Source organism: Larus michahellis, chromosome 1 (assembly GCF_964199755.1).
Source record: "Larus michahellis chromosome 1, bLarMic1.1, whole genome shotgun sequence".
Lineage (NCBI taxonomy): Eukaryota > Metazoa > Chordata > Aves > Charadriiformes > Laridae > Larus > Larus michahellis.
In genome coordinates this window covers 59,640,319-59,667,766 of record NC_133896.1, presented here as the reverse complement: position 1 = coordinate 59,667,766, position 27,448 = coordinate 59,640,319, and the positions used below count along the sequence as shown (strand labels likewise).

At 49.1% G+C, this 27,448-nt stretch overlaps 1 protein-coding gene across 6 annotated transcripts in view; it reads left to right on the top strand.

Annotated features, from left to right (window-relative positions):
• The first annotated feature begins 3,078 nt into the window (after positions 1-3,078).
• Positions 3,079-27,448, top strand: part of ABTB3 (ankyrin repeat and BTB domain containing 3) — a 181,804-nt gene continuing 157,434 nt past the window's right edge. For 3 of the 6 annotated variants that reach the window (XM_074580684.1, XM_074580655.1, XM_074580647.1), the window contains exon 1: positions 3,248-4,321. In XM_074580684.1, coding sequence (XP_074436785.1) covers positions 3,352-4,321 — 970 coding nt within the window. In that variant the 5' untranslated portion in view covers positions 3,248-3,351. Of the gene's footprint in view, positions 4,322-27,448 lie in introns of all 6 variants that reach the window. The other 3 variants (XM_074580674.1, XM_074580693.1, XM_074580665.1) reach the window with 3 other exon arrangements.

The window sequence follows — 27,448 nt, the reverse complement described above, 5'->3', positions numbered from 1 at the left end:
TGATCCAAACTTCCAGCCCTTTCAATGAGAAGGTAATTAATCTCCTGAAGAAATGAGTCAGAAGCTCTTGCTGCTCCTTTTGAAGGTTTAAACCAGCCCGGTGCTGCTGACAAGCCTTTGCTGTGTCCAAGTGTTGCAACATCTTCTGAACTAGTAGTCTCTGGGACTGGGAATCAAACAACCATGTGTGAGGTGATCTACATCTCGTTGCAACTACAAAATCTCCAGTAGCTCCAAAAGCCCAATATTTTGCTTTCTGAATTAAAACAAGAAAAAACAACCTCTTTTAAAGTACGAACTAGCTCTGAGTCAGAAATAAGAATGCCTGAGTCTTCACACAGACTGAGACAACTGTCTACTTCTCATTTCTCCTCTTCATCTTAATGCGTGGTTAATGCTGTAGCCTAAAAACGATGCTTCAGAGGTCAACAGACAGCCTAGGGCTGGCATTGACCTCTGAAGCACCATTTTTCACAAAGGCTGGTGAATAAACCACCCAGCTCACTCGTTCCATCCTCCCTGGATGCCCACCTTGTGTCTTCATGAAGCTCAACAAACCGTTTGCTACAAAACGTCCCCAACGTGGACTTTCCCTGAGTTTGGCCTCGTCACGTGTGTTCAGCGCGAGCAGTTGTGGCACTTTGTAAAAGCGTAGGGACAGACTCACGTGTGTCTTGTGTACTGTAATACTCGAGTACAGTACCATCACTTGAGTAATAGATAGAAAAATAAATAACCCAAGGGGTTCGGTCCTGGTGGTTCCTTCCTTCTCCTACCAAACGGAAAAGCGAATTCTGAACGGCCGCTGCACTGAAGTGCAGAAGACACCAGAGGGCTCTACTGCGAGACGTACAGCTGGATCACCATGAAGTCCGCAGCGTTTTGCTCTCAAGGCACGCTCCCATTTTTGATGATCCCCCCTCACCCCACCAAAGATTAGCTTCTGCCGGCAGCGTGGGCTTGAACTTCTTATTTGCCACATGACAGTGGCTCTAGATCGGGTTGCTCTTTTCCTCAGCTCTGCTATTTTTTTATCAGGATATGGTGCCGTTTAGGATTTCTGCGGAAACTCATTGAGCACAGTGTATCTTGTGGAAGGACCAAGGCTATGCTGAGAAACCAGTTTATGACAGCACTTGACTTAATCTGGAAGACAAACCCCTCTCGCTGTTTTCGGTGGCGTCATAAGTTTCCCCCAACCTGTTTGACAAATGAGCCTACCTGTAGTTGCGTCTGCGCCTTTTTTTTAGGAAGTTTGTGTTGAAGGATCGCCAGGCTTCGCTCACTTGGACGGGGAAATCTCTTACATGACTCGCCTTGTCTGCTCAAGAATTTTGGCCGCCTCTCTTGGCATGATAGAGAAATGTGTTTGCTAGGCTTTTATCCTTAAAGGGATAGAATTTCGCTGGTATTTTACACTTAAAAGGATACAACTTTTCTTCAAAACCAAAACGCACAAGCGTATACATTCTCAGTCTGTTGCCTGGGATATCAGCCAGGCGACTCCTAATAACACTAAAGCCTAGCAATGTAAGATTAAAATACATTAGTTGTGGGCAAATTGTCCGTATATTGCACAAGAAATCTTAATCTGCATAGGAAATGCACCCTAAGCCCAATACAAATCTTACTTGTCAAAGTCTCCGTGATACTTAGGAGGTTAATTTCAAGAATATCTAAGGGCTTTATTGTACTTGTTTTAATTATTTGGAAATCCCTCTTCCTGACTCGAGTGATGCCTGGTATTCTTACGTGGCAGTTTCTGCTCGGTTTCAAAACATCTTGACTGTCTTGCGCCGTTGGTATGTGCGCCTGTGCCGCCTTTCATTCCTGTACAGCAACAGCAGGAAACTGCTGCTGTGAAAAACCAGTGAGGGCTGGAGCGGGACTCCAGTTTATGTGCCTGAGGAGCCGTCGGTGGCGGATGTAACACAGACAAGCTTCACACCTTGCTCTTCCCAGCCGGGAGGGAACAGAGGACTCAGTGCACGGGGACACGGTAGGCCACACATCTCCCGAGACTCACTGGACTGATGCTGAATTAACGTGTTGTCCTGGTTTGAGCGACACAGGATTAATTTCCTCTTTCGGTGATTTTACTTTTCAGTAAGGTCTCTTCTAATGCTAAGGAAAACAGCATTTTTAGAAGATTTTAGCGTCTGAATTTGTGAAAATACTTACTTCATAGCTAGCTATGGTATGCAGGTTTCAAGGTCTTGGTATTTTCGAGTTGGCCAGGTGCAGGGATGAGTAGAAGCGAGACACAAGCTGCCCAACGGGATTATTTCATACCGTGAACGTCCCATTCAATATAAATCAGCAAGTTCGCTGAGGATTTTCTCCTATGCTACGATGGCTGGCGATCCTGAGAACTTCTTGCCCTGGTGATGGACCCTTGAGGCCTCCCAAAGCCGCCAGCACTCGCAGTGTCCAACATTTGCTGTCCACTGCTGGGAGTGCAGAGCATATAATTGGCTGAGTATAATCCTTGTATATTTTACACCGGTAGCGGGGTCGATATCGGTTCTTTAGTGTCATTGATGTTAATTATTTAATCTTATTCTGTTTATACTTCAACCCTTGGACCCTTGGGTTTCCTTGTGGTGGTTTTTTGTTTTGTTTTTTTTTTTTATTCCCCAGCTGGGGAGGGGTCATTGGGTGAGAGAATAATTATCTAAACGACAAACCGTAACATTTTCGGGACTGAACCGCGGGGTTTCTGCCTGCGCGGGGTCCCCGCTCGGGCTGCAGCCTGCGCGGCCGCGCAGGCTGCAGCCCGGGCGGGGACCCCGCGCAGGCGGGAGTGTGCTTGCAGTCCCCGCGGGACCGAGATGGGACCGGGGACAGGCCGGCGACAGCACCAGGCGGTCCCTCTCCCCCCTCCCGCCCCTCGCTGCGCGGTGCGGCGCGCCCCGTCCGCGCCCCGCGGAGCCGAAGGGGCGGTGCCCTGGCGCCGGGCGGTGCCGCCCCTATTGGCCGCCGTCCGCGGCGCTTTGCATATCCCCGCCCCCCAGGCGCCGCCCCATTGGCCGCCAGCCGGAGGCGCTTTGCATAGTCCCGCCCACCCCCCTCCTCGGCGCGCCGCCTGGCCGGCGCTGCGGTGCGGTGTCGGGCCGGCGGCGCGGCGCAGTGCAGGAGCCCCGGAGCCGGGAACCGGGAGCGGGGGCAGCGGCCAGCACCGCCGCCGCTTCGCCGGCGTCTGTTGCGGGGCGGCAGCCAGGCTGCGGCCGGCGGGTCTCTCGCCGCTGCTCCCCCACCTCCCCGTTCTCTTCTTTTGCCCCTCCACCCCCCCCCCCCCCACCACCACCTCCCCGTGCCCGGGTCCCCGCGGGTGCAGCATGAAGTGCGGCGATGGCCCGGAGAGGTAAGACGGGGGTGAGGACGCTGGAAGACCTGACGCTGGACTCCGGGTATGGTGGCGCGGCGGATTCGGTGCGTTCCTCCAACTTGTCGCTCTGCTGCTCGGATTCGCACCCCGCGTACCCCTATGGAGGAAGCTGCTGGCCGCACCTAACTGACTCCATGCACAGTCGGCACAACAGCTTCGACACCGTCAACACCGTCCTAGCGGAAGACTCCGAGGTGCTGGACTGCGCGGGGCAGCAGTGCTCCCGGCTCCTGCCCGACCTTGAGGAGGTCCCCTGGAGCCTGGAGGAGGTGGAGGCTCTGCTGCTGCCGCCGCCGCGCCGGGAGCCGCGGGCGCCGGGAGCCGCCGCCGCCGCCTCCAGCCCCGGGAGCCGGGATGCGGCGGCGCGGCTCTCGACGCTGGTGAGCCGGGCGCTGGTGCGCATCGCCCGGGAAGCGCAGCGGCTGAGCCTCCGCTTCGCCAAGTGCACCAAGCACGAAGTGCGGAGCGCCATGGAGATCGTCCTGGGCTGGACGCTGGCGGCCCGCTGCACGGCGGCCGCCCTGGGCGCCCTCTCCCTCTACAACATGAGCGGCAGCGGCGGCGACCGCTTCAGCCGCGGCAAGTCGGCGCGGTGCGGGCTGGCCTTCTCCGTGGGCAAGTTCTACCGCTGGATGGTGGACAGCCGGGTGGCCCTGCGCATCCACGAGCACGCCGCCATCTACCTCACCGCCGGCACCGAGAGCCTCTTCCGCGACATCCACGCCCGGGTGCTGGCCGGCCCCGCCGCCCCGCTCCCGCCGCCCGGCCGCCCGCCGGCCGCCGCCGCCTCCCCGGCCGAGAAGGAGAAGCAGGAGGGCGGCGAGGCGCCCCGGTTCACCCTGGAGGCGCTGGAGCAGACGGTCAACAACGACCCCGAGCTCTGGGGCTTGCTGCAGCCCTACCAGCACCTCATCTGCGGCAAGAACGCCAGCGGTGAGTGCGGCCGCGGGGCGGCACCGGGCGCCGACGACCACCTGTTGGCGCCGGTGCGGGACCCCCCCTTCCCCGGCGTCCGTCTGTTCGCTCCCCTCGGGGCGAGGGGCTGCGACACCTGCCGCCGGGGTGGCCGGGGAGGGAGGAGAGGGCAGCCGGGCGGGTTTGCCCCTTGCCGGTCCGGAGGGAGGGGAGGGAGCTGCCGAGCATCCCCGCCTGGCTCCGCCGGGGCTGCCCGCCTGCCTTCGCGGGGGTGGGGGTGCGTGTGTTTGGGGGGAGCTGGCAGAGGGGTGTCGGCGGGGGCTGGGTGACGGACGCGGTTCCGAGCTTCAGTTTTCCACAGGAAATGGCAGAAGCGCAGCTGAGCGCTCGCAAGCGAGATCAAACTTTGTTACATATGCAGTGGTTTGGCCAGAGATTGCGTGGTTGGCGCTGAAATGCAGTCTTTCTGGACAGATTTCATTCATGTTGCTGCTTGTTTACCCAGAGCTTGACACAGATGCAACACGCCGATGCATCAACTTCCTGGGGATTTTTTTTCTTCTTGCTTTTTTTTTTAAAAAAAAAAAACCGTAGAGTCTGATATTTCTAATGAGTTGTCGTTCGGTAGAGCAGGATCCCGAAGTTGACGTTTCTTATTTCAGCTCCCTCTGTTTGTCAGGGAAGGGAAAATGGAACGAGCCGTGTCTCAGGGAATCCGAGTTGAAACCGGGTGGTTTTCTCCTTCCTTCTCCTAAGCGTGCACAGGCACATGCAAGCACTTTTATTCAGCTTAAATACAAAATATCTGTCAAGCTGAGATGCAAATGTCGGGGGGGGGGGCGGGAAGGGAACCGGGAGAACAAGGATAACTGGAAGCCTAGACCGGGTCTACAGATAAGCCCTGTTAAGTTGTTACAGCCACAGAGGATGCGTTACAGCTAATTATCTATTGTGTTAAGACACCTTCTCTCCCATAAGAGACCCAAAGGAGGATGCCAAGCAGGACCAAAAGAAAGGGGCAAATCCTCCTCCCCGGTGTAAACAGATGTGGCTCCGTTATATTCCTCTGTTATATTACTCTGGCCGTGGATGCCCTCCCCAGAGGCTCTGCTGAGCCTCCCCTCGACATGCATCTGCTGTCGGGGCCATGGGTTGCAGGACCCTTGCGCTTTATTCCGGGGCTGTTTCAGGCAGGCATGTCGTCCCCAGGAGTGCCACCCTTGGGTTTTTTTCCTGGAGTCCTGGTACTGTGCCTGTAGGTTTCAGATGGCACTGTGTTGCGTTTCTGACACTGCAGCACTGGCTGTGCAGGCTCCTACTGAGCCTTTCATTTTGTTTTGCGGCTCTCTCTAACTCCCTCTGTATCAGCTCGCTGGATTTAAATTAACTTCATTCTGACCCTCATTTATCTCCCTTCCAGGGACCCGATTCGGTGTTTTCATCTCCGTTTTGTTATAGCTTTACCTGGCACAAAGCTCCTCGGTAGCTCAGTCCTGACTCCAGCAAATGCCATTTTTTCTAAGACGTTCGAATCAGACCCAAGCAAGTTGTCCATTTTGTTTTACCTCTCTCCCCGTGTCGTTATGTTTTCTATGCAAATGACTGTAATGTTGTTTTGCTTTTTAGCATCTTATAATACGGAGTTTGACATCCTGTTAACATATATTTAGAGTTACAGGTGCAAACAAGAGTCAGGCCTTCTTGTAATAAAAGCCATTTTTTATTGCTGTTTATGTTCATTTAGATTTAATCCAAGGACGCGTTGCGTGCGCTTAAGTACTTTCATGGCAACTAAAACAGCCATTATAAACCATTAAACACATCAGTCTGTTTCTTCACCAGTGAGATATGTATCTGTTTATATAGTCCTCACCATTTTGATGTCTGAGTGCTCCACGGTTGCTTGCAAATGTTTCCTTCTCAGGCACTTAAAAGGTGGGGAAATCTGATGTGAGAGATTATTTGACCTCCTCGAAACTATTTGGGCAATCTGTGGTAGGAGGCGAGGACTGCTGGAAGCTACATCTCTATATAGTGGCATTACCACAAGCTCATCCTTCCTCTGTGCTCAGTACTTGAAACACCGTGATAAAGCAACTTAATGGGTAGGAGGCTTTTCCTCACATCTCTCTGTACTACTCCAGAAGAAGAGACGGGCCTTGTACTCTGGAGGTTTGATAAATCAGGATGCCATTCCCCAGCTGGGTGGCATGTGGACACACAGGCACCGAAATTGGTGGATTTGTTCCATCAGATGTGGATGAGAAGTCGTGGCTGGGTCCTTTCTGGAGATACCATGGCCAATATGATTTGAGTGAAGGGGGGGAAAGGAAAGCAGTGCAAAAAGCAAAGCTCCTAGCAATACCTTGTCTGCAGGCTGTTTTTCTGGGGGGAGAGATGTTGTCTCTCTGGCAGGCAAATGTCAAACCTTTAAAAATTTTCCAGGCTAAATTCAACACCCTAAATTCCATCTGGATAGTGAAACAGGCAACCCATGAAGATCATGGGATGCAAGTAAGGAGGAACATGAGTTTGTGCGTGATGCGGTCCGAGATCGCTCTTACACAGTTTGTGAACACGAGTGTTGGGGAAGATGGTCTGAGGATCTGCTAGATACAAACAGGCCTTTCAGGGCTTCCCCATCAGCTGTGCAGAGCGTTCAGTGGTTTAGCTGAGGTTTTTTAGCCTGGTGTCATACCCTGTTACCTTGGAAGCTGCTGAATAAGATCAGTATTGCAAGATAACCTTCTCCTTCCTATAAGTGATGGTCATGCGCCTTCAGACAAAGATGTCTGAGCCGGTTCTTTCGGTGGGTGCTTCACCCTGCTGGGCCTGTCTCGAGTACGTCTGCCCCGAGCTTGGATAGCTGCCTCGACAGGAGCCCCGCTCTCCAACAGCTCATTCCTGGTGCGGGGTTGAAGGCACGTGGGTGAAGGTGGTGGCACTCCTTCCTGCATTGCAGGCAGCAGGCCACATCTCCTTGATAAGCCTCTTGACAACCTCTGGTGTGGTACGGGAGTAGGGATGACAAAGGAGAAGCAGGCAGTGGTGTCGGGAACAAGCCGCTGGAGTATATGCCAGCAGCTGCTGGCATCTTGGCTGAGCTTATCCCAGTTACTATATCAGAAAGAATAGATCTTAAAAGCACTCTGAGGTAGTAATTCCGCCCCCCCCCTCCCCCCCGCACAACCAGAATTTTAATGTCATGGTTGAATGAAAATTAAAAACTTTACGTTTGGGATTTCATTGGCGCTCAAATGTTTCAATTACGAGCTCCCTCTGAACAGCACAGTACACATTTTACATCTTATAACAGTCGTACAGAGTGTTATTTCCCTGGAAATAGTGGGAGCAAAATATTGTGTACTCGATGAAAGGCAGTAAAAGCTAGCACCTCGGTGCTTTAAGCTGTAGTATTTTCGTTTCTTTCACAGGGGATGCTTAGATGGCATGGCGGGTCCAAGTAGCTCGAAGTCACCTACGCTGTGTTATCAAGGTCCTCTTGTACCAGGTGGAGGAATGGTATTAGATAACACTTAGATCAATACAGAATTTAGAAAAAGCATTGTTTCTGTTTCAGTCTTGGGGGATCTCCCTATCTTGCATGGCAGGACTTGGGGCGGGAAGGGAAGGGCAGAGTCCGTGAGGGAGACAGCCAGGGAGCCAGGGATCACGGTGAGGAGGTTTCTGCGGAGCGGCCGGCGTGTACAACTCAGCCTCGTCTGTTTGTGTACGGTTTACTAAAAATAGTTATTTGGAACCCAACTGCGTCCCTGTGGTTTCTTCCTATTCTTAATATTATTTAGAGAGGAAGACACAACAAGTAGGAAGAAACCCAGGATTAGGTCAGGCTTGGCTGACACGTGTCCGCTAACCTCAGTTTAACCTCAGCCTCTTCTCCTGATCCAGGCGAACTAGAGGGACTCCAAGCAAATGAGCAATACCAATATATTAGCACAGCTTAACCAAATCAGTTAATGCTTTTAAGTTCTGATACATATGTATACATACGTGTGTGTATATAGAGACCATACCCTTCCTTTACTGGCGAGCATACTCTTGTCTGTTTGTTACTTCTCTGCTTTCTGTTGTAATTGAACCATTCAAGATGCTATTATGGCTTTAGGGGCAACGTAAAAATCAATCTAAAACTTATTTCAGCTAGGATGATAGAGGAATATTTGGGCACAAAATGGAATTTCATGCCTTTTTCCTGGGCTTTTTTAACTGCAGTTTCAAGAACATCCTTTTTTCTCCTCGTTATATTTCAATCTTATTTTTCGCTAGGAAAAAAAAATAAATTGGAATCCAGTTTGAAGTTTCTTACATGCACCTGTATGTTATACTTAGGGGTCTTTGCTCTTGTGTTTTCCCCATCTGCTTCTTGGTGCTTGAGTCCCATGCCCAGAGGTTGACCTCAGTAGCGGTGCAACAAATGATGCCTATTTTTGCTTGATTTTCTTACCTGACAGCCTTCCAAGCAAAACTCCATGGACTCCCTAAACAAATTGCGCATTTGTGCCCTCTCCCTGTGGGAGGAAGAGTCGCCTGCCCGCAGGGTACGAGGTTGTGCCTGGTTGTGGCCTGTGGCTGTGGATGCTGGTGGGAACTGGGATGGCTGTGAAGAAACTGTGTTCCTTCCCTGGGGAATGCGCGTTGCTCGATGTTCCTGGTGTTGGTAGGAGCAGGACAGGCAGACGCTCGGCTTGTGTGCGCTCGTTCCAGACCTCCGTTGCCTTGAGAGGATTGCGAAGGAGCAATGGTGGGACCGGGAAGTAGAAACCCACTGGGAGGTTGTTGTTTGACTGACTGGCTGATGAGGGTTTGTTTCCCTCTGGACGTTTTTATTCACGTAATTTGTTTCGGTTATGAGTATAACATTAAAAAAAAAAATAGTTCCCAGAAATGGTTATACCAGAAGCACACAGAATAATCATAAAGATGATGTATGCCAATGTGATTATTCCCTTTATCATGTTGGAAAATACCTTAATAGCAGTTACAGCTGTGGCCGCGCTAGGGATTTTTAGGGCTGCAGCCATACTGCTTAGTTTCTGACGTAAATGAGGCTTTGGACTTATGATTGGGAAATATGCCTGTATGTACGAGGAGCACGTTAGGGGAATAACAGCATAATTTTAGCAGTATATTGTGTTCCTGGCTCTTTTTGCTGAATGCTAGCGGGCTTCACCTCGCCCTTCAGTCCTGTGAGCGTGTGACACAAGGTGCAGGTGAGCGTTAGGGACAATGTTGGACCTTTCCCTAACGCTGCTGCAAATGCGTTCTCTCTTCCGTGGCTGCTCAAAGTTACTTTGAGTGAACAAGACACCATGGTTAGTGTGTTGGCCTTTGTGCAGTGCGTATCAAACCAAGGTGTCAGCTATAAGTAGGAAATCTTCCACGTTATCCAGAATAATTACCCAGGGGTGCACCAGCTTGAGGACTTGTAAAGCCTGAGCCTTTTCTCCCTTATCCTGGACAGGGACCTGGTTGTCCTCTCTCAGGAGCTAGAGGAAAGCTTTATGGTCTTCTCCCCACCTTACCCACAATGAAGGTGTGAAAGGAGAAAGCCACGCTTAATTAGATGACACCAGAGGGGAAGAGAGCTGTTTCCTGGAGTGTGTGGGCGCTGGGAATTAAATCCTCTGCCCGGAGTAATTTCCTCTGGCCAACGTGTAGTGCAAAAAGAGTGGGGGCTCCTTTCAGACAGCTCGCCCAAGCTAGCAGCTTCTACCCAAAATAGCTCTGTTGCTGGCCCAGTAGAGGCTGTACAGAAAAAGCAAGGAGGGGATGGATGAAGGGAGTTCATCGTCACCAGGACGTGCTCTCTGGCTGCGGGGATCACGAACAGCAGTGCTGCCACCGTTTGTGTCCCTGAGCAGGTTGGCTTTCTGCACACTCACGGGGGTCAGGACAGCAGCTTGGAGCCCGTCAGACTGCTCCCGTATCTCCTTTAACACACCAAGCATTAGCATTAACTGCTGGGCAGCGAAACCAGCATCTGCTTGGTGTTGTGGGATGATTTTCCCAATGCTTTCACCTCCCACAGCACTGGTATGATCTTCCCAGCCTGCATCAGTGCCTGCTCACCTTCCCAGTCTCCTCACAGTCTCAAGACTTTGCTGGTGCCTCTCTCAGTGTCCCAGGCCGGGCCGTCATGTCCAGCCCTGGCAGAGGTGCCGTCCTGCCAGTCCCTCTGTCCCAGTGCTCCCGCCTGTGGCTCTGTCTGCAGGGTGTTTTCCTTTGCCCTGGGTGTCGGAGAAAAAGTAGGGGCTTTTTTCTTCCTTTGCTCTTCTCCTTGTTTTCTTCCTTACCAAAAGCAACTTACTGCACCATCTCCATATAAATCTGTAATTATAATTGTTATGCACCTGGTAAGTACTTTAAAGAGTTTCAAAGATGGCGTCAAAACTACCCCAGAGCCTGTGCGGTCAGCGTAACCTGTAGTTACTTTGCCAGAGGTGTTAAATGGGGACAGCCTGAAAAAAAACCCCAGACATTTTAGAGGACTACGCCAGCTGAAGCCTCCTATGTGGCTCTCAATCTGTCCGTCCTTTCGGGGATTTCCTACAACAAAGAGTCCCTACCAGTGGGCTCAGTGTGGCCACATTTGTCTGTCAGCGCGTAAGCTTCCCATTTTCCCAGGAGGTAATACAGCAGTCCTGCTGTTGTAGGCTGCAAGGAGATATAATCTGGTGGTCAGTCGCTCCTTTTGCTTTCCATGAAGCTGTATCTCCCTCCCGTAAGAGAGCAGGCCACTGATCAGGTGCAGTGAGTCAGTCAGAAGGGAGTTGTAAGGCTTGTTTTGATAGCAGGAGTGAGGGATATTTTTCTGGGAGCAGCTGAAGAACAAGGAGCCATCGTTGGTGTGGATCAGTTCAGCAGAACGGACGGGTTACAGGCACTTGATATCTTGCTGAGGCTGCAGAGGCTTGTCTTGGTTATTTTAATTAATTTAATTTAATACTGAACTAATGCTTTGAATCATCGCAGTCCCTCACCGGGTAGTTTGTGGGTGAGGAGACGTTGCACAGCGTGGTTTATAGGACGTGACCATTTTCTTGGTCTCCGTTTAAGTGGTGCCTGACACCTTGATGGTATTTTCATCTCTTCCTTGATTCCTTTTTTTTTGTTGTAATTCCTCCTGGAAACTACCCAGGAGATTTTATATTATGATACTGTAAGAGGCCTGTTGGCATCCTGCGGTAAATACGTGGACCAGCTTGAGGAGGCTGAGAAGGTGCCTGGGACCCTTGGCAGTTTCCCACAGGGATTTTCTTGGCTCGTCACCAATAAGGAAATCGGCTTTGACTTGACTTAGAGTTAAACAATACTGGATTGGTAATAAGGAACAGGAAGAAAATTAGAGCACTTGTACCGACAGGCCTCAGGGCAGGTGATCATGTCCCTGCTGAACTGAGGAGGCAGAGGCGGGTAAGGGAGGAAGGGGCATGTTCACCCCAGTTGGTTCCAGGCCATGTAAAAGCACTGTGTTAAATGGCATCCTACTTGCTTGAAAATTTTGGGCCAGATTCAGGTCCTGGTGGCTGTTACACAGACCTGGTGTGAGTTTGCTTGGTGGTGGTAGGTTGTCTGGTGTCGGTGATCTGCTTGGTGGCGAATTTGGTGTTGTGACACCTGGGGACTGGGCTCTTCCTACCGCTGTGCTTAAGGCAGTTGTGGGTGTTGATACTATATATGGAACTGTTGATAGTGAATATACAGCAAAGGGCTACGAAGATGATTAGGGGACTGGAACATTTGTCTTATGAAGAAAGGCTGAGGGACTTGGGTCTTTTCAGTCTTGAAAAAAGAAGACTGAGGGGAGGGATCTTACCAATGCTTATAAATACTTAAAGGGTGGGTGTCAGGAGGATGGGACCGGTCTTTTTTCAGTGGTGCCCAGTGACAGGACAAGAGGTAACGGGCACAAACTTGAACATAGGAAGTTCCATCTCAACATGAGGAGGAACTTCTTTCCTTTGAGGGTGGCAGAGCACTGGAACAGGCTGCCCAGAGAGGTGGTGGAGTCTCCTTCGCTATTCGAAACCCGCCTGGACGCGTTCCTGTGCAACCTGCTCTAGGGGACCCTGCTCTGGCAGGGGGTTGGACTAGATGATCTCCAGAGGTCCCTTCCAACCCCTACCGTTCTGTGATTCTGTAATCTACTCTTTTCTCCCGGTGTTGTAAAGCAGCTGAAAGCGAAAGTGCAGGGAGGGATTGTGGCTGCAGGACGTGTGGGAGGCGGGATGCTTGCCAGGAGATAGGAGTGCACAGAGGCGTCGCAGCCAAGCCGGCAGGGACGGGTAATACCTTTGGGTCAGCAAGTTTGGAGCCTGCTCCCAGAGCCCTTACGTGGGTAGATCTCACTCCTGTGAACAGCACATGGACTTGACGTGCCCATAAAGGTCTCGGGACAGGCTCGTGAGTCAGCAGGCAAACAGGAACCCCCGAGAAGATTAGAGAAGAGGCCTCTTCAAGGACCGGATTTCTGTCCTCGAGTGCTGTGGAGTAGCACCTGGACCTGTGAGAGTCTGAGGCTTTAAAATTAATAAAACCACCCTGCCTTTAAATTGCACTGCCATGAAATATTGCTCCCAGGTGGGGGAAGCGAGCAGGGCCGGGGTTGCAGCAAGAGGTATGGTGAATGCATTTGCATTTTCGAGGCGGTCAAATAATTGGAGGAAACTTTGCATCCCGCAGTGTTTCGCAGTTTCTCTGGCCCCGTGGTAGTCTTGGATAAACACTGCTGGGCTGTAGTGCCTTTGCTAATATATTGTGTTTGGCTGTGAACAAGGAGCTAGAACTGGGGAAGGTCAGCTTTTCCTTGCGGAGGGCTGAGCAAGCCTTGCAAACTCCTCTCTGGGATGTTATCCGGCAGGGATTTGGAAAAACACGGGTCATGGGGCTGAGGGCCATATCCAGTCCTCAGGCTGCAGGTCCTTTGCCCCAGGTGAAGCATCTTCACTTCTCCATCACCTCAAAGAGGACGTGGCCGGCAGCAAGGCAAGCTGCCACTGGTGAGGCGGGCCAGATGCCCCAGGGAGTGATGCTGGACTCCCAGCCCTTTGGTGGGAAGTGCTGCCAACAAAAAGGAGAGAGATTTCAGAGGTCAGAGTCATTTTGGTTACCTGCTGAGATGCTTTTTGTGGAGGATTCTAAGAAGATTTTTTTTAATTTTTTTTTTTTTTTTTGTAGTCCAGGGGCATTTTTTTGCATGCCAGCCTATCACAGAAATGACTTTCACTGAATCATTCACTGTAAGTGTGGGTAGGTAGATTATTTTCCTCTGGGTTACAATATAGTGAACAAAATTGGTAGGGGCTAGATGCAGGTACCTCCAATTCTGTTACTTTTCTTGATATTTGTGAAGTAAGGGTCGCAAAACTCTATACTTCAGAAAAATTATCCTTGTGCTACTGGTGTTATTTCCCTTCTCTAGCATACATTTTGTGTGGAGTGATGTATGATACAAGATGTTCCACAGGTATTGCTAAATCTAATCCAATAGTCCTCGCCTGATTTCGGTGGTGAGGGCAGCACTTCCAACACCAGGATGACCTTTCACAGTTGGTAACAAATTAGAGAAACTCTTGAGTCAAAGCTGTAGGCCCAGATTTAGTGTTGCTAAAAATAAGCTTTTTCAGAACGAAAGATGAGTATCAGTACTTCACTGCACATATTTATTTATAATTTGAAAGGGAATTTTTTTTTCATTGTTCTACTGATTTATGGTGTTCAGCTTAAAGTCTGGAAAGTGAACTCCGCGCGGCGCAGTCTGTAAGCCCTCACGCTAACTGGCTAGCCTATTTCCACTGGCCCACATAAGAAAAATCCTAAAAATAGTCCAGCAGCTTATGTTTTCAAAAGTAAATTAGATTTTAAAAATAAGAGCTTCGGTTTAATTATCTGGCATGCTCTCAGTAAGGAGGAGGGTTTTCAAAATATGCAATTCCTTTAACATGGAAAAAACCCACAACCCCAAACAAGCCGCTGCTTGGTAGTTAGGACCCGCTGTTGCTTTGCTGTTGTGCTTTACCTATTAAGTAGTTCTTTGTTATACCACCATGCTCACAAAAAATTGCCTTGTGCATCAAATGGGTTTGGATGGTAAAAAGAGTTTTGCAAGCTGAGTGAATGCAGGGGCAGACACCAGCAATGTGCAGACCATTTTTAACGAAAAATTCCGTCCTGTGTGAATGCACACGATGCCTCGGCTTCCATCTTAAAGGGCATGTTTGGTGAACCACAGGTAAGACAAGCAGGAGTAATTTGAACTACTTTATGTGTTTAAATGTAGGAATGAGATAAACACCTGTCTAATGCAAAGGATGCTGAACTTATGGAGCAACGCTCTTGCAGCCGAAAGCTGGGAGCCAAGGTAGATAAGTCGGTGACGCTGTCTGTCTGACATACATCAGCAGTTTAAACTGTGGTGGCTGAATGCTTCTAAAGCAAGATTAAATACAACAAGAGAAAAATACCCTACCCAAAGCTTATTCCCCCTTAAGCGTACAGATAGTCTAATTGATTTTCAGGAAGGATATGGGCTGTCACCTCTCTTCGGCACATAGGAACTGCGTATGCGTGGGATAATTGGCGGGTTTTATAAGGAGACCTGTGGTGAGGAGAGCCATCAAACCACCAGAGCAGATGGGGATGCTGATGTCTGCCGGCTCTGCTTCTTCTGCACTGACCAGGGATGTCACGGGGAGAGAAGGGCTTGAGACGGAGCTTGAGGTTATGGAGAGACTCGGTTATCAGATGGGTGGGAAAACACTGCCTTATCAGGGCTGGTGAGGTTCTATCGAGACACCTTTAATTACAGACTGTGTTGGCATGAGGCAGGAGCTGGTGAGTCACAAAGTGTTTTCTAAGGTTTTGGGCTGGCTGTGGATGCTCAGGCGTCGGCCGCTATTGCAGGTGACTTCTCTTTCATTCGGAGCGAGGAGGCACAGTGGTGGCAAGGCTTTCCTTTGGAAAGGACCCTGCCACCCTTACCCTCCCTTTGTCACCTTGAGATGAGATGACTCTGATTTGCCCAACCGAAGGCTATGCTTTGGGATTCCCTGGGAGGTCACCTGGAACGCTGCTGCCTGCTTAATAGCTGCTTCTCATGCAAAGAGCGCAAACACACCCAAACTGCAAAACTGGCTACAAAGCCAGTTGCTGAGCAGAGTTAGACCTGTACCGTGGAAAGGAGCTGCGAGGCCCACGGGCAGCTTGTGCAATCCATGTTGCATACTCTCCACAGCGCTGCTGAGACATCCCTGGCTAGAGTAAGAAGGTGCTGTGGGCACACCGGGTTCTTTAGGGCTGGGATTCACACCTTTTGTGGACTGGTAGGGTCTGAGTTGGATGAGCCCCTGGGAAAGCATCCATTTTGGGGGTAGGGACAGCATTCAAGAGAAAAGGGGTTGAGAAAACGAGGACTTCTTAGTTTACTTCTCCCCTTGACTCTGGCTTGAGGAGCATCACGGGGATGAGTTCTGATCTTTCTCCCCTTGAAGGTTCGCAGTGCTGCTGGCGTTGCACCGATACACTGAAATAGTTGTCGTTATTTAAACAAACACACGGGTATTGGCTGTGGCAGAGGGAAAAAATGAGAACAATTCAGCACCCCCATAAAACATCCTCTGAGCCTGGAGTAATTAGTTCAGTTTCAGTAGCCTCATTTCCAGAAAGAGAAAGAATAGTGCAAACAGCAGAAAAGATAATGAAAGCTGGGGGTCCCAAGGGGAATATTTCGGTACAGCGATAGTCAACCAACCAGAGTGGCGTTATTTGGTCTAGAAAGAAGGCGCCCAGGAGAAGCTGTGATTGCACCGTGCAAGAGAGTGAGTGGCAAAGCGGGAACTGATCAGCTACTTTTTTTGCAGGGAGCCAGGATGCAAGAATATTAAATGAAACTGAAAGAGAGTAAATTTCAAATGACTTTGAAGAGCCCCCTCCTTTTCACAGCGCACTGGGGGTTTGCGGAGCTGAATGCTGCAGGGAATGACTGGGAAGCAATTTGTTGGAGTTATGCATGTGAAGGAGGACGTTTCTAAAGATTATATTAATACTCTGTCTTATATTAATAATTGCAGAGGAAGTACTCTTTCACATTTTAGCTCGAGCTTCGCTTGGACAGCCTTCCCAGGCATTGCACAAGATGCGATGGGTGTTCCCGGCCTTCCTCTGTGCTGCAGAACCATTCGCTGCTGACTGCAGTGTTGTTCACGCGGATAAACTTTATTCGTTTCAATAGTCCTGCGAATGACTAAGAGCCGCAGGACTGAATGATCTACTGTTTTAAGCTCCTTTTGTGATAACTTCTGTAGGTTTTCTTCTGCAATTTTGACATCGGCAAATCTTCCTTTCCTGGCTTTCCTGTGTGCTCTCTGCGTTAGGAGTGGTGACCCTCTAGATAGACCCGCTTTTTTTCCCCCCCTTAACTTCAAAGAAGTTCAGTATTTATGTAAGCGGCTCGCAAATTTACTGCATTCTGGCTTAATCTCCCTTGAATGCCTTTCTGAAAATAGTCTGTCCAGATGAGGTAAAAATATTCACTGTTGAAGCCGAGTATTTAGAAATAGATGTAATTTTGAGTTGTACCAAATAGAAACCCAAGCATTTGCATTTGATTGAGGACAGGTGTTTAACTCTTTTGCACAGCTGTTTTTTTATGTTGTTGACTGGAATTTTTGACCTACTGGAAAAAAGAGCCTTACTAAATCTGGCGTCGGTGCTACAGCGCTGTGAGCTTGGTGTTGAGTAGGAAGAAGGATGCAAAGCACCGCTTCATTACACTGGACTGTTGCATCAATAATGCAGTAACGTAATGTCTTGGAGGGAAAATAATGGGCTCTAATGGTGTAGCCAGTGCGCTTACTGATACCGCAGCACAATTAATTGTGGCTTTGTTGGAATTAAGTGCTGCAAACAACTGGATGCAGGGCATTTGAGCTTAACCTCCTCCCTGCAAGGAGGTTGGTACCTTACCCCGTCCCCTTGGGACAATCTGCAGAAAAATAAAAATGGGACTCATTAATTGAAAATGATGGGAATGGGTTTCTCCATTCATCATCTAGCAGCATGCGAGAGGCTGGTGCTCTGCTTTCTCAGGCCTGTGTTTTGTGCCTCCCTGATAACCGTGGGGACTGACTGGTGGCCAGTGCTGTGGAGGGGCTGTGGGCTCCAAGGCTTTGCCCCTAAGTCTTACCCTGTGGAACTGTGAATAATGGGACTGAGGTCTTGGTGGAGGTCTGTCATCTTTCTGACAGCACTGAATTTGTCCGAGAGGCTGTCAAAGCTTGCCTGAGCGCTCTATGCTCTGGGAAGTGTTTGATCTCACTGAGGAAGGCAGCTGGCTCATGGTGGCACCTTGTGTGGTACCCAAGCATGGCATGGGGAGGAGGCCCTGGGGAGGGCTGTGCAAGCCGTGAAGCAGGATGGGCTGCCAAGGCAGTGAGTAGACTCCATGCTTTATTCAGTTTTTGAGTTATTTGTTATCGTGGCCAAACCCTAGGGGTGAAGGGATGAGGAGGGCTTCATGCTGGGGTTGGGTCGATGAAAGCTTTTTCTATCTTCGTATCATTCAGCACCCTCCTTCTCCAATGTCCAACAAAGGTTCAGCTTGCCACCACCTTTCCCCTCCATGGGGGAAAATGGTATAGTCCCACTGAGATCTTTTGCTTCCCTAACACTTGCGGAAATGCAATTGTCAGTGGCCATCTCTTTTGCCGTAGTCCTTGGCCAGAGTTAGTTGGAACCTGCCTGTGAGGTGGAAGGTTGCTGGGGGCGGTGAAGGGGCTGGCACGCACATGCAACTATGTAAATCTCTTTTTCGTAGGAACTATGTAAGAAATGCAACTTCCCATTTTGCAAGGAGTTTGAGAAATGGTCTTCATGTGCTAATTCATATTTCTTGTAAATTCACTTAAAAGTCACACTCGTGTCATGTACGGAAGACGGAGACTTACAGGAACTGCAGCTCGGGCTCCAAACGTGGTGGCTTATAAGCACCCCCAGGGATCCTGATGTCTTTGTCAGGCAAAGCTCTCACTGGTTTTGTATTGATGAGCTCCAAGATGTGTCCTGCTTTCTTTGCTAGGTATTGTCGAGAGAAGGGGGGCCACAGAATAGAAGGGAATACATTTCTTAAAGCACTTCATAATCCACCTTTGTCCCCACTTTGAAACTGAACAGGATGTTTCTGAAGGGATTTTAAGTGACAGTTGTCTGTTAGAAGATTTATTTCCTATTATGAAATGAAAGAATTGTTCAATTTTATCTTTAATTTGTTATGGAAGAGCCAAAGTGATACATTCAATCATTTCATAACCACACACTTTCAAAACTATGTTTATCTGATCTTTTTGCCACAGAGGATAATTGGTTTATACAAAACTAAGTATTTTCCGGTAGCGGGTTACTTGCTTTTTCACATGTATGTAGCAGTTTTGTTTTAAAAAGGCTGTGCCAGGGAGAGGTCGTACTTCAGTTCACAGAAGTGACAGTGTGCATTTAAAAAGTGGGACACTTCTTTTTATGCAGCATAGAGAAGCAGTCATAGGTATCCGTGTGATGTGAACTTGGGACTGGGACTTTACTGGGAAGATTGACCATTTAATTACCTGAGAATAAGAGCTCGCCCTTTCACGGGAGTTTGCTGGAATTTTGCTGGTGGCCCTTTCTGTTAATAAACATTTACCTCATTACCTGAAGGTGCTACAAACAGACAGACGTTTAGTGTATTGTAGATTACCTGTGGCCATGGGCCTCCAAGGGCATAGCCAGCTAATGGTGGTGGTGGAGTTTCCTCCTCGGGAACAAGGGGGAGCTTCTTGTGTGCTTGGGCCACAAGCCAGGCTTATTTTTTTTTCTTACGTTTGCTACATGAATTTGGTGTCAGCTTTCTTCCAAAGAGTACAAAATCATAATTTATTTTATTTATAGAGCTGTGTGATTTATACCCTGAGATATGTCTCGGTGGTTTCAAATTACAGAGAAGCATGGAAATACTGGCTGATTTTTCTCTTACCCAGTCCACGGGCTCCGAGCTGCAGGTCCAAGCTTAAAACTCTGCAGCTGGTAATGAAAGCAAAATTTAGTTTCATGGCCTCGAGTCTTGCTGTAAACCTTTCCTAAATTTCTGCTTGCTAATATCTGAGGAGGACATGCTGCAATGATCTTCTTAGGCTTATCATTATTGTGAGGGAAAGCGACTTCAGTTACATTTAGGTCAAATATAGTATCAGGTGGATCTAGTGGTTGAAGAGTGGAAAAGTTCAACTGAAGTCAGTATAGCTGTGTTTTTAAACAAAAAAAAAAAAAAGAAAAAAAAAAAAAATACCAACCCACTAAATGAGTTTGTGACCTGGTATCTTCTCAAGTTATTGAGAGTTGACCTAGAAAAGATACATACATCCTTCTGTTAATCACCGTGTTTTACTGTGGTGTCTGTTCCTGGAGCGTGCTTGTCAGAGAAATATATCTCTTATATTTGAACTTTCATATAACGTTTCCCTCCTTAGACAATTTTCAGTGCTACCAGCCTTTGTGTTTCAAGTGCCGCTGTTGATGGAGGCGGCCCTTACAACACACAGTGCTTGAACTACCTCCAAATGAACGACTGATGGGCACATTCGTGCGTAGTATGTCACAGCGTTGGCACGCCACCCATTTTCGAGGGCAGCTTAAGGGATGCTGTCCAGATATAGCCAATATGCCGTAGCCCATTGCCATCAGGTTGCCTGATGCCTTTTCGCAGTGAACGCAAGCGATTCTCCGACAGGGAGTCATTTTAGGCAGTCTTGCTGCCTCGAGGTGCTGGATAAGCTGTCAGCTACTGGATAATTTGCCTCTGTTTTACATGTGTAAATGCAGTGTTGGGAAGCACCACCTGCCTTGAGCGTGCACAAACCAACCTTGTACTTGTGCATGTATTTTAGTCTGGAGATGTCGAGGTTTCCCGTCACTTCACTCTTGGTGCAGGAGAGCACCCGCGGGTAGGTACAGCTGTAGCTGGTTATGGCAATAGTCAATTTGACACCTCTCATCAGCGGCCTGACTGTGGGAGCTCTTTTCCCTGACTCTTGGGAAGCTGGAAGGGATGTAAAGCAGGGGTGGGTGCTGCCTTCACATATGGAAATGCCACGTCTCCTGGCATGCCCAGCCTGGCTCAGTGCCCTGCTCCAGCCCTGGGCTCTGCCAGGTGGAAACCATGCAGAGGTTCTGGATGGTTGGGGCCTCTTTGCTCCCCTTAGTTGTGAGTCTGTCTCTGGAGCTGATGGGACTGTAAGAAGATGCTGTGGTTGGTGTCTAGCTTTATGTCTTTGTTAGCGGGACACTCGGCTTTAATGGCTTCAAGGACAGTATCTTGGAAGCCGAGTAGAAAGCAAGTGCTCTGACCTCCTTGTGGTCCTTGCATCTTCCTTGTGGAGACAGACTACCCCTTTCAGACTGTGCATTGTGTAGACAGTCACTTCTGAAGTCTATCTGTTTCCAAAGAGCCAGGCCCAAAGCGGAGGGTCTCTGGAAGCCTTTCTGCCTAGAGGTGACCTTCACCGCCAGCGCTGGCTCCCTCCTTGGCTCGGCAGTGCCGGGAGACTGGCGCAATCCCGCAGGAAGCTCCGTCGGGAGGTACTTGAACTCTGAATTTTTTCTTGAGACCGCAGCAGAGCCTTTGCACAGCAGCTGATCACATTTAGAAAGTCTGCACCTTTTTATGGCAGCAGAGGGAACCAGAAGGCTTAACGAGTCCTGTTGGCTCCTCCAGAAAAGGAAGGAGGGATTTATGTTGTTCTCTGGGCCTTTAAATAAAAATAATAAAAAGCCAAATACGTTTTCTGACTTGTGCGAAGTGAATGTCTAAACTCGGTGGAAACCGAGGGGAGATTTATGCGTCGTTTGCTGTCCTGCACGTACCTGAGTAATTCCTCGAGAGGAAGTCAGGGGTAAGGAAAGGGGCAAAGAAGGATAGATCCCTGCAGGAGCAGCAATTGCTGTACTGTGAGGGATGTTGTCCCTTCTGTTATTGCGCGCGTGTACTGAACCTCTAAAGACACCCGGAATCAGTGTAACATTTCAGGCCAAGACATCTGTCCAGAAAAAAAAGGCACAGACAAGTGGGAATAACTTTGCTCTCTTGAGAAGATACCATTTGGGTGTCAGGGTCAATACCTGTTCCTGAAGCAAAAAAACCCAAACAGACTGTTCCTTTGCAATGAATCATTCAGGTGCTGGAAAGTGCGTGTGCCTCTATGAGGTTATCTATGTTTGCATTGCATGGATCTGAATTTGCCTGAGATTTAAATATCTGCATTTGTATTTGATTGCTTGCTATCTACTGCGAGGCCAAGCAGCTGGAATTGCGTGTGCGTGTGGAAGAGAAAATGCATCTAGCCAGGAGCATTGTGGAAATGAAGAGATCTGATTCACCAACTAAATTGAATTTCACTTTTGCTTGCTCAGGAACACTGCAGTGAGTAGCTTCCGTATCTGCTCAGCTCAGGACCCCCTCAAAATGCGGGTAGCAGATGTCTTGGATCACATCTTCAGCCGGGCCCGCCGTTGATATGCCTCGAAGACAATCACCCAGTTGTTAGTTGCACGGGTTTGGCTAATGATACCATGCTGCCCACATTTGAAAACCTGGCCCAGCATCCGCCTCCATGGTTTGCAAGGTGTTGCCGGTACCTGAGGCATGGTTCTGCTCCACCGCCTTGTGGGGTGTGTGCTGGTAGGGTTTCGACGGGAACAGAGTCAGGTCTGAAGCAGATACAGTCGTCAGCGAGCGGTGAGGGTGTACCGTGAATCCGGAGTAATTCTGTCCGCGCAGTAGTTCAGTGACATGCCCATAATTGCTGCTTTAGTCATCGTAGATGTCTGTTGGGGTTGTAATCTGTTAAGAAAATAAAAGGGAAGCAGGAAGGAGTGAATAATGTTCCTGTGACAAAAGCACTCGCTGAATTCATGTGTGGAGCGAGCTCTGGAGGCTCCTTCCAGTTCTCCTTTTCTGTGGCTGTGCACCAGCTGAGCTCCATGGGAATTAAAGTTCCCCTCTGTCTCACTCCTCCTCAAGTAGCGGCTGTGTCTTGAGTCTGATAGTCCCGTGTTTCTTGTCAGGATGATGCTGTGCCAACTACAAGTCTCTGCAGCCGCAGTTAGAGCGGGTGATAAGCTATCAGGTGCTGCCCTCTGCCACATTCGCTCCTCCCTTGTCCTCCTCGGTAAACTCATGGTGAGGTTGGTTTTTGAGACTGAAACACAGAACGGGCCAGGGGGAGGGAGGAAGGCCCTTCTGCCCCTATCTAATGCAATACCCCTAGAGCAGCGTGGTTAGAAATGGCAGTGTATCCGCTGTGCGACTCTCCTCCCACTCCTTTCAGGGGGGTCTGGAGGGAAGGATGGGCTTTGCGCGGTGCCCAGGAAGGTTGCAGCAGATCTGTTCAGTGTTTGAGAGCTTCACCAGCTATCGAGGCCAGTTGCCTATTTTTACCCATGCATATGCTGCGGGAAAATAAGAAGGGTGGGTTCTTAAAAAGCAGGCATTTCCGAGTGAATTGTCTTCCCAGCACCGCTCTCTCTTCAACGTGTAAATAGTGAAGGCGAAAGCAGTGTCGAAGCTAATGGTGGGTGAAGACGACAATGTAAAAATGCTCTCCGCTGCTTGACGGCAACGGGAGCTGCAGTGCATTTGGCTGGAAGCGATAGCAGCAGCTGTCTCTCCTAGCACACCCATAGCCGTGTCCCTTCTGCTGTCGTTCCTCCGAGGGATGCTGCGACGTGGCCTGTTTGCCTGCATTGGTGCTAGACACCTTCCTAACGACATCCAGGGCTCTCCCAGGGAGCGGTTTCTTCACAAGGTTTCTGCTGTACTTCTCAACTTGCATCGTGAGGTTTCATTTAAAATCCACAGGCTGCGGGAAGTGGTGGGGCCGACTTGGGGTTTTCACCTGAGACGTAATGGATGTCTTGGATGTTCCTCGAGCGTCACTGTGATGCGTCCTTCCAATAAATTGTTGAAACTAAAACCGCGTGTTGGGTTGGGAGGTCAAACCTTGTTCCTCTTTCACCGCATGGGAGGTTGCTGGAGTGACGGTGTCACATACCACGCCTGGTGCAGCGTGTTGCTAATTATTGCACATGGGTGCAGGCAGCCCTGTTCCATACATTCTCATTGCCCTTTGTTGCTAATTAGGAGTCATGGTGCTGCTGGTGGTCTCTGGTGCTCCCCATGCGTTGTCCATAGGGTGGGCATCCACCAGAAGGTGGTGTTTATTTTGAATTAGAGCTAAGCAGCTGTTTCCCCTCTCCCGCTATTCCCCCAAAGTTTAAGACTTCCCTGGCTTTAAAAATGTGAAATCCCTATAAGCATAGCTGTGGAGGATTACAGGTAGCCACTTCCGTTGTGAATCATAACCTGGTGCCAAGGAAAGTTGGGAACACCAGGCTGTGCAGTACAATCTCATCAAGAACTAAAGGATGTTATGAAATAAAAAGCAAGTGTGGGTATATATGGTGAATTCTTGAAGGTGACCTGAAAAGTGCTTTAAAAATGGAGTTGTCCCTTTAACAATATGCAAACAGCAACAGGAAAGGAAGCATTTAGTCACATACTTTTCTTATATATATATATTTTTTTTTTAAAAAAAAACCTCTGAAGTTCTCCGAAATTGCTGCAGCAGGCTGTCCCTGCTGCGCTGCGGTGCCCCAGAATGCTCTGATGTCCCTGGTGCCCCGCTGGGCGATTGATCTACCCCATACAGGTTCTGCACAGCGATGATTGCATATTATGAGATGGCACAGCTTAGCATGGCCTATGATCATACTATTTGATATCCTTTTGAGATAATATATACAGAAATGTTTTTAGAGATTGTGAAAAATTGTTGCTCTTTTTAAGCAGTATTTTTCCATCCTTCTTTCAAAATCTGTCCTTTTTCCAGTGAGTGGAGAGGTGAAATGAGTGGAGATAATTGCCTCAGCCATATGGGCCGGCAGACCAAGTGGATGCACTCCATAGTCTGGTATTTTAATTTCCGAGTTCCTAGCAGTGCTGCTGAAAATAGTTTGCTCTTTGGATGCTCTTGTTTCTGCTACTTTGGGATGACACAAAATGTGTCCGTAGCATTTTGCAGCTTTTAGCTTTTGCAGTTTGGCTTCTGTTGGCCAAGTTGCCTCCGCTTTCTCTTGGTATGTCTTCTGTCTCATCCTTCAGCTGGACTGAAACTTGTGTTGTGCGGGGACAGTGGAGGAGTCACAAAAGTTCTTTCCTAATTGGGGCCACAAAACTTACTCAGGTAAATCTTATCTACTGAGCATGGTCGTATGGGTTAGATGAAAACTTCTAACGTGTATAACATTGGACTAGCTTGGGAGGTTAAGGGATAAAGCAAATCACCACCGCAGCACCAGTGGAGGAGGTGCAAATAGTCTAGGATGAGTGGGTTTGTCTCCTCTTCTACTTACCTTTGTGCTTTATAAATAGTTGCTGAATATGCATCATGCACCAAGTTACTTCAAAACATCATTGCACCGTGCAGCTTGTTAAAAAGGAAATGCACAGTGACCACCTTGAGTAAGTCCATGTACTGTCACTGGAAGATACATGCTCATACAGGCCCCAAGTTAATAAAACCGCATTTCCAAAGACTTTCCCTTCCTCTTAGCACTCTGCTTTCCCAGTCCTGTGGCCTACAAGAGCCCTGAAAAATTGCAACGATGGAGGAAGTCAAAGTCAAGGCTGATGGGGAGGGTGTGCCCTCCTGCAGCTCGTTTGGCGATGCTGCCGGTAGGACAGCCAGTGCCAGGGCTTGTTGCACAGGGAAGGACTGGGCTTTCGGCACCATTGTGCTGTGGTTTCTTAAAAGCATGTGGCCAGTGTCTCCTGATGCATCACCTGGCATCATCTCTAAGCCTGCATCGCCTGGCTTTCTGGAAAGGATGCTTGGTGTTTGCTCTTGGAGAAGCTGAAGGAGTCCCAGGAACTTCACCAAAAGCAGACAAAGGCAGCTAAAAAGAGACATGGGGAGCAGCCCAGCTTTTGATAATCCCCGACTAAGCCACCTGGCACCAGGCTTATCCCCTGAGCTGCTGATACAACAGTTGGAAATAGCCTCTCCGCAAGGCCTGGGACTTCCTGAGAAGTCGAGTTAATAAGGGTAGATATACTGCAAATCCACCCCCTCAGCCTTTGCTCTGGAAACGCACATCATCTATACGCAGTGAGGTGGGGGGGAAGGTATTTTCACGAGGGCCATGAACTCCATAAAGAATGGGTGAGCCTGAATAAATGTGTGTTCCCGTTCCTGTCTCGACAAGGTAAGCCGCCTCTAAAAAACACACAGTGTACAACAAGCACTTGTAGTTTCTCCTCCAAGAAACAGAAATGACCGTGTTATGGGCTGTTTGATTGACAGCTGCTGCGGAAGCCCTGGCTTGGCATTTAAGTGCCTTATAGCTTGACAGAGCTATTGAGCGGGTCACACAGAAGCCGTGGCAAACGTCAGGCGTTGGACCTGCCATCAGTGCATCCCTTCAAAGCTGAGGGCACCATGGTGTGGAGGTCCAGTCCCCTCCCGTGTGCGTTAGGCGCCGGTTGGGAGGCAGAGGGATGAGTTGAGCATGATGGGGAGTTCCCTGAAGTAGACAACTTGCAGCGGTGCAGGGACTCAGCAATGCTTGCAGTGCTGTCGCTTGCTTGTGTGTTGTTAGGGTTGGTTTTATTTGTAAAGTACCTCCTCAGGCAGGGCAGATAACGTCAAATAAAAAGCGATTTTGAGGTATGGTGCCAGCGGAGGAGCTGTTTGGGTAAGCACCAGGAAGCCCGCACTCTGGCAGCTTGGTCTGAGACTGGTTTACTGTAACCTACAGAAATCTTTCTTTCAAGCTGCTTATGATTTTTCATCTATTGTACATTATCCATCCCCTCGCTGCTATATATTGCTATTTTTCAATTACATGTAAATTGCCTCCACTTCCGCTTCTCTCCCTGAACTATAAATGAATTTCCTCAAAGTCCCCTGTGCCTCCTAAACCTGCTGATGCTCTTGGTGGCATCTCCCCAGTTGCGCCTCTCCTCCCCTCCTCCCCCCCAAACTTCCAGCCTTTGGCACAAAATTGTGCCCTTTGGCTGAACAAAGGCTTATCCTTCCTGAGCGTGTGCATTTCCCCGGGCTGCGGACTCGTTGCATGGTTTGCACTCAGTCTTCCCCTGTATTGGTGGCCCTCCATCACCTGGTGACCTCCTCAGCGCTCATCACAGTGAAGCGGGTTTTCTAAACAGGCTGTAAGAGGAGGGCTGGAGCAGATGCGCATCAGCCCTCTTCCTGTCATCAGGTGCTGTTCGCTACCTTTTGTAAATGTGATTTGATTCTGAAATTTGCTTGATATTTCTGGTCTTTTAAGTCATTTTTTTGTAAAACGGCCTATATCAGTGTACTTCATGTGATAGCATTTGGAGATCTAGTGGTTCTGTTAAAAGGTTGTGGGTGCTATAGGAACTTCTTCCTCTTCCACCACTGCTGTAAAAAGGCAAAACTTTGCATTAAAATATTGTGAAAATATATATGCGTGTGTGTGTGCACACACGATTTAGTTCTAAATTGCCAACTGTCTAGTTTACCCACATTTCTGATACATCTGGGTTATTGAAGCGCACAGTAAGCACACTAACAGATGATGTGGATCTGTCATTCGTATAGGTGACTGAAAATCTCCAGGCCTGTTCCCAGTAGTAACACGGGTCTCCAGTGGAAAGAGTCCATGATCCAAATTCAGGTTTGAGTTCATCTGAATCAATCTCTTCATAACCAGCTCCTCCATCTGGCAGCCTGAGGTCTGACCACGCTCAGTGATTTATGGTTCCTCTGGCATGAGGGGTGGTTTGCTTTCCAAGATGAGCGGAGAATGTTGTTATCCCCGTGTGTTAAGTTAGCCCCTTTCCTGAGAGTGAAGGGTGAGGTCCAAGGCTGGCTCAGCCTTGGCTCCAGCTCTGCTGAGCTAAATCCGTGGCAGCTGGTGAATGTTGTCCAGATTTACACCAGCGTAGATGAGCGTAGAATATGACCTAGGACTTTCCCATTCTCTGTGGATTTGTGGGGTTATTGTTAAAAGCATACTTTTGTACGTTTGTAATCCCACGGGAATAAGTAGTAA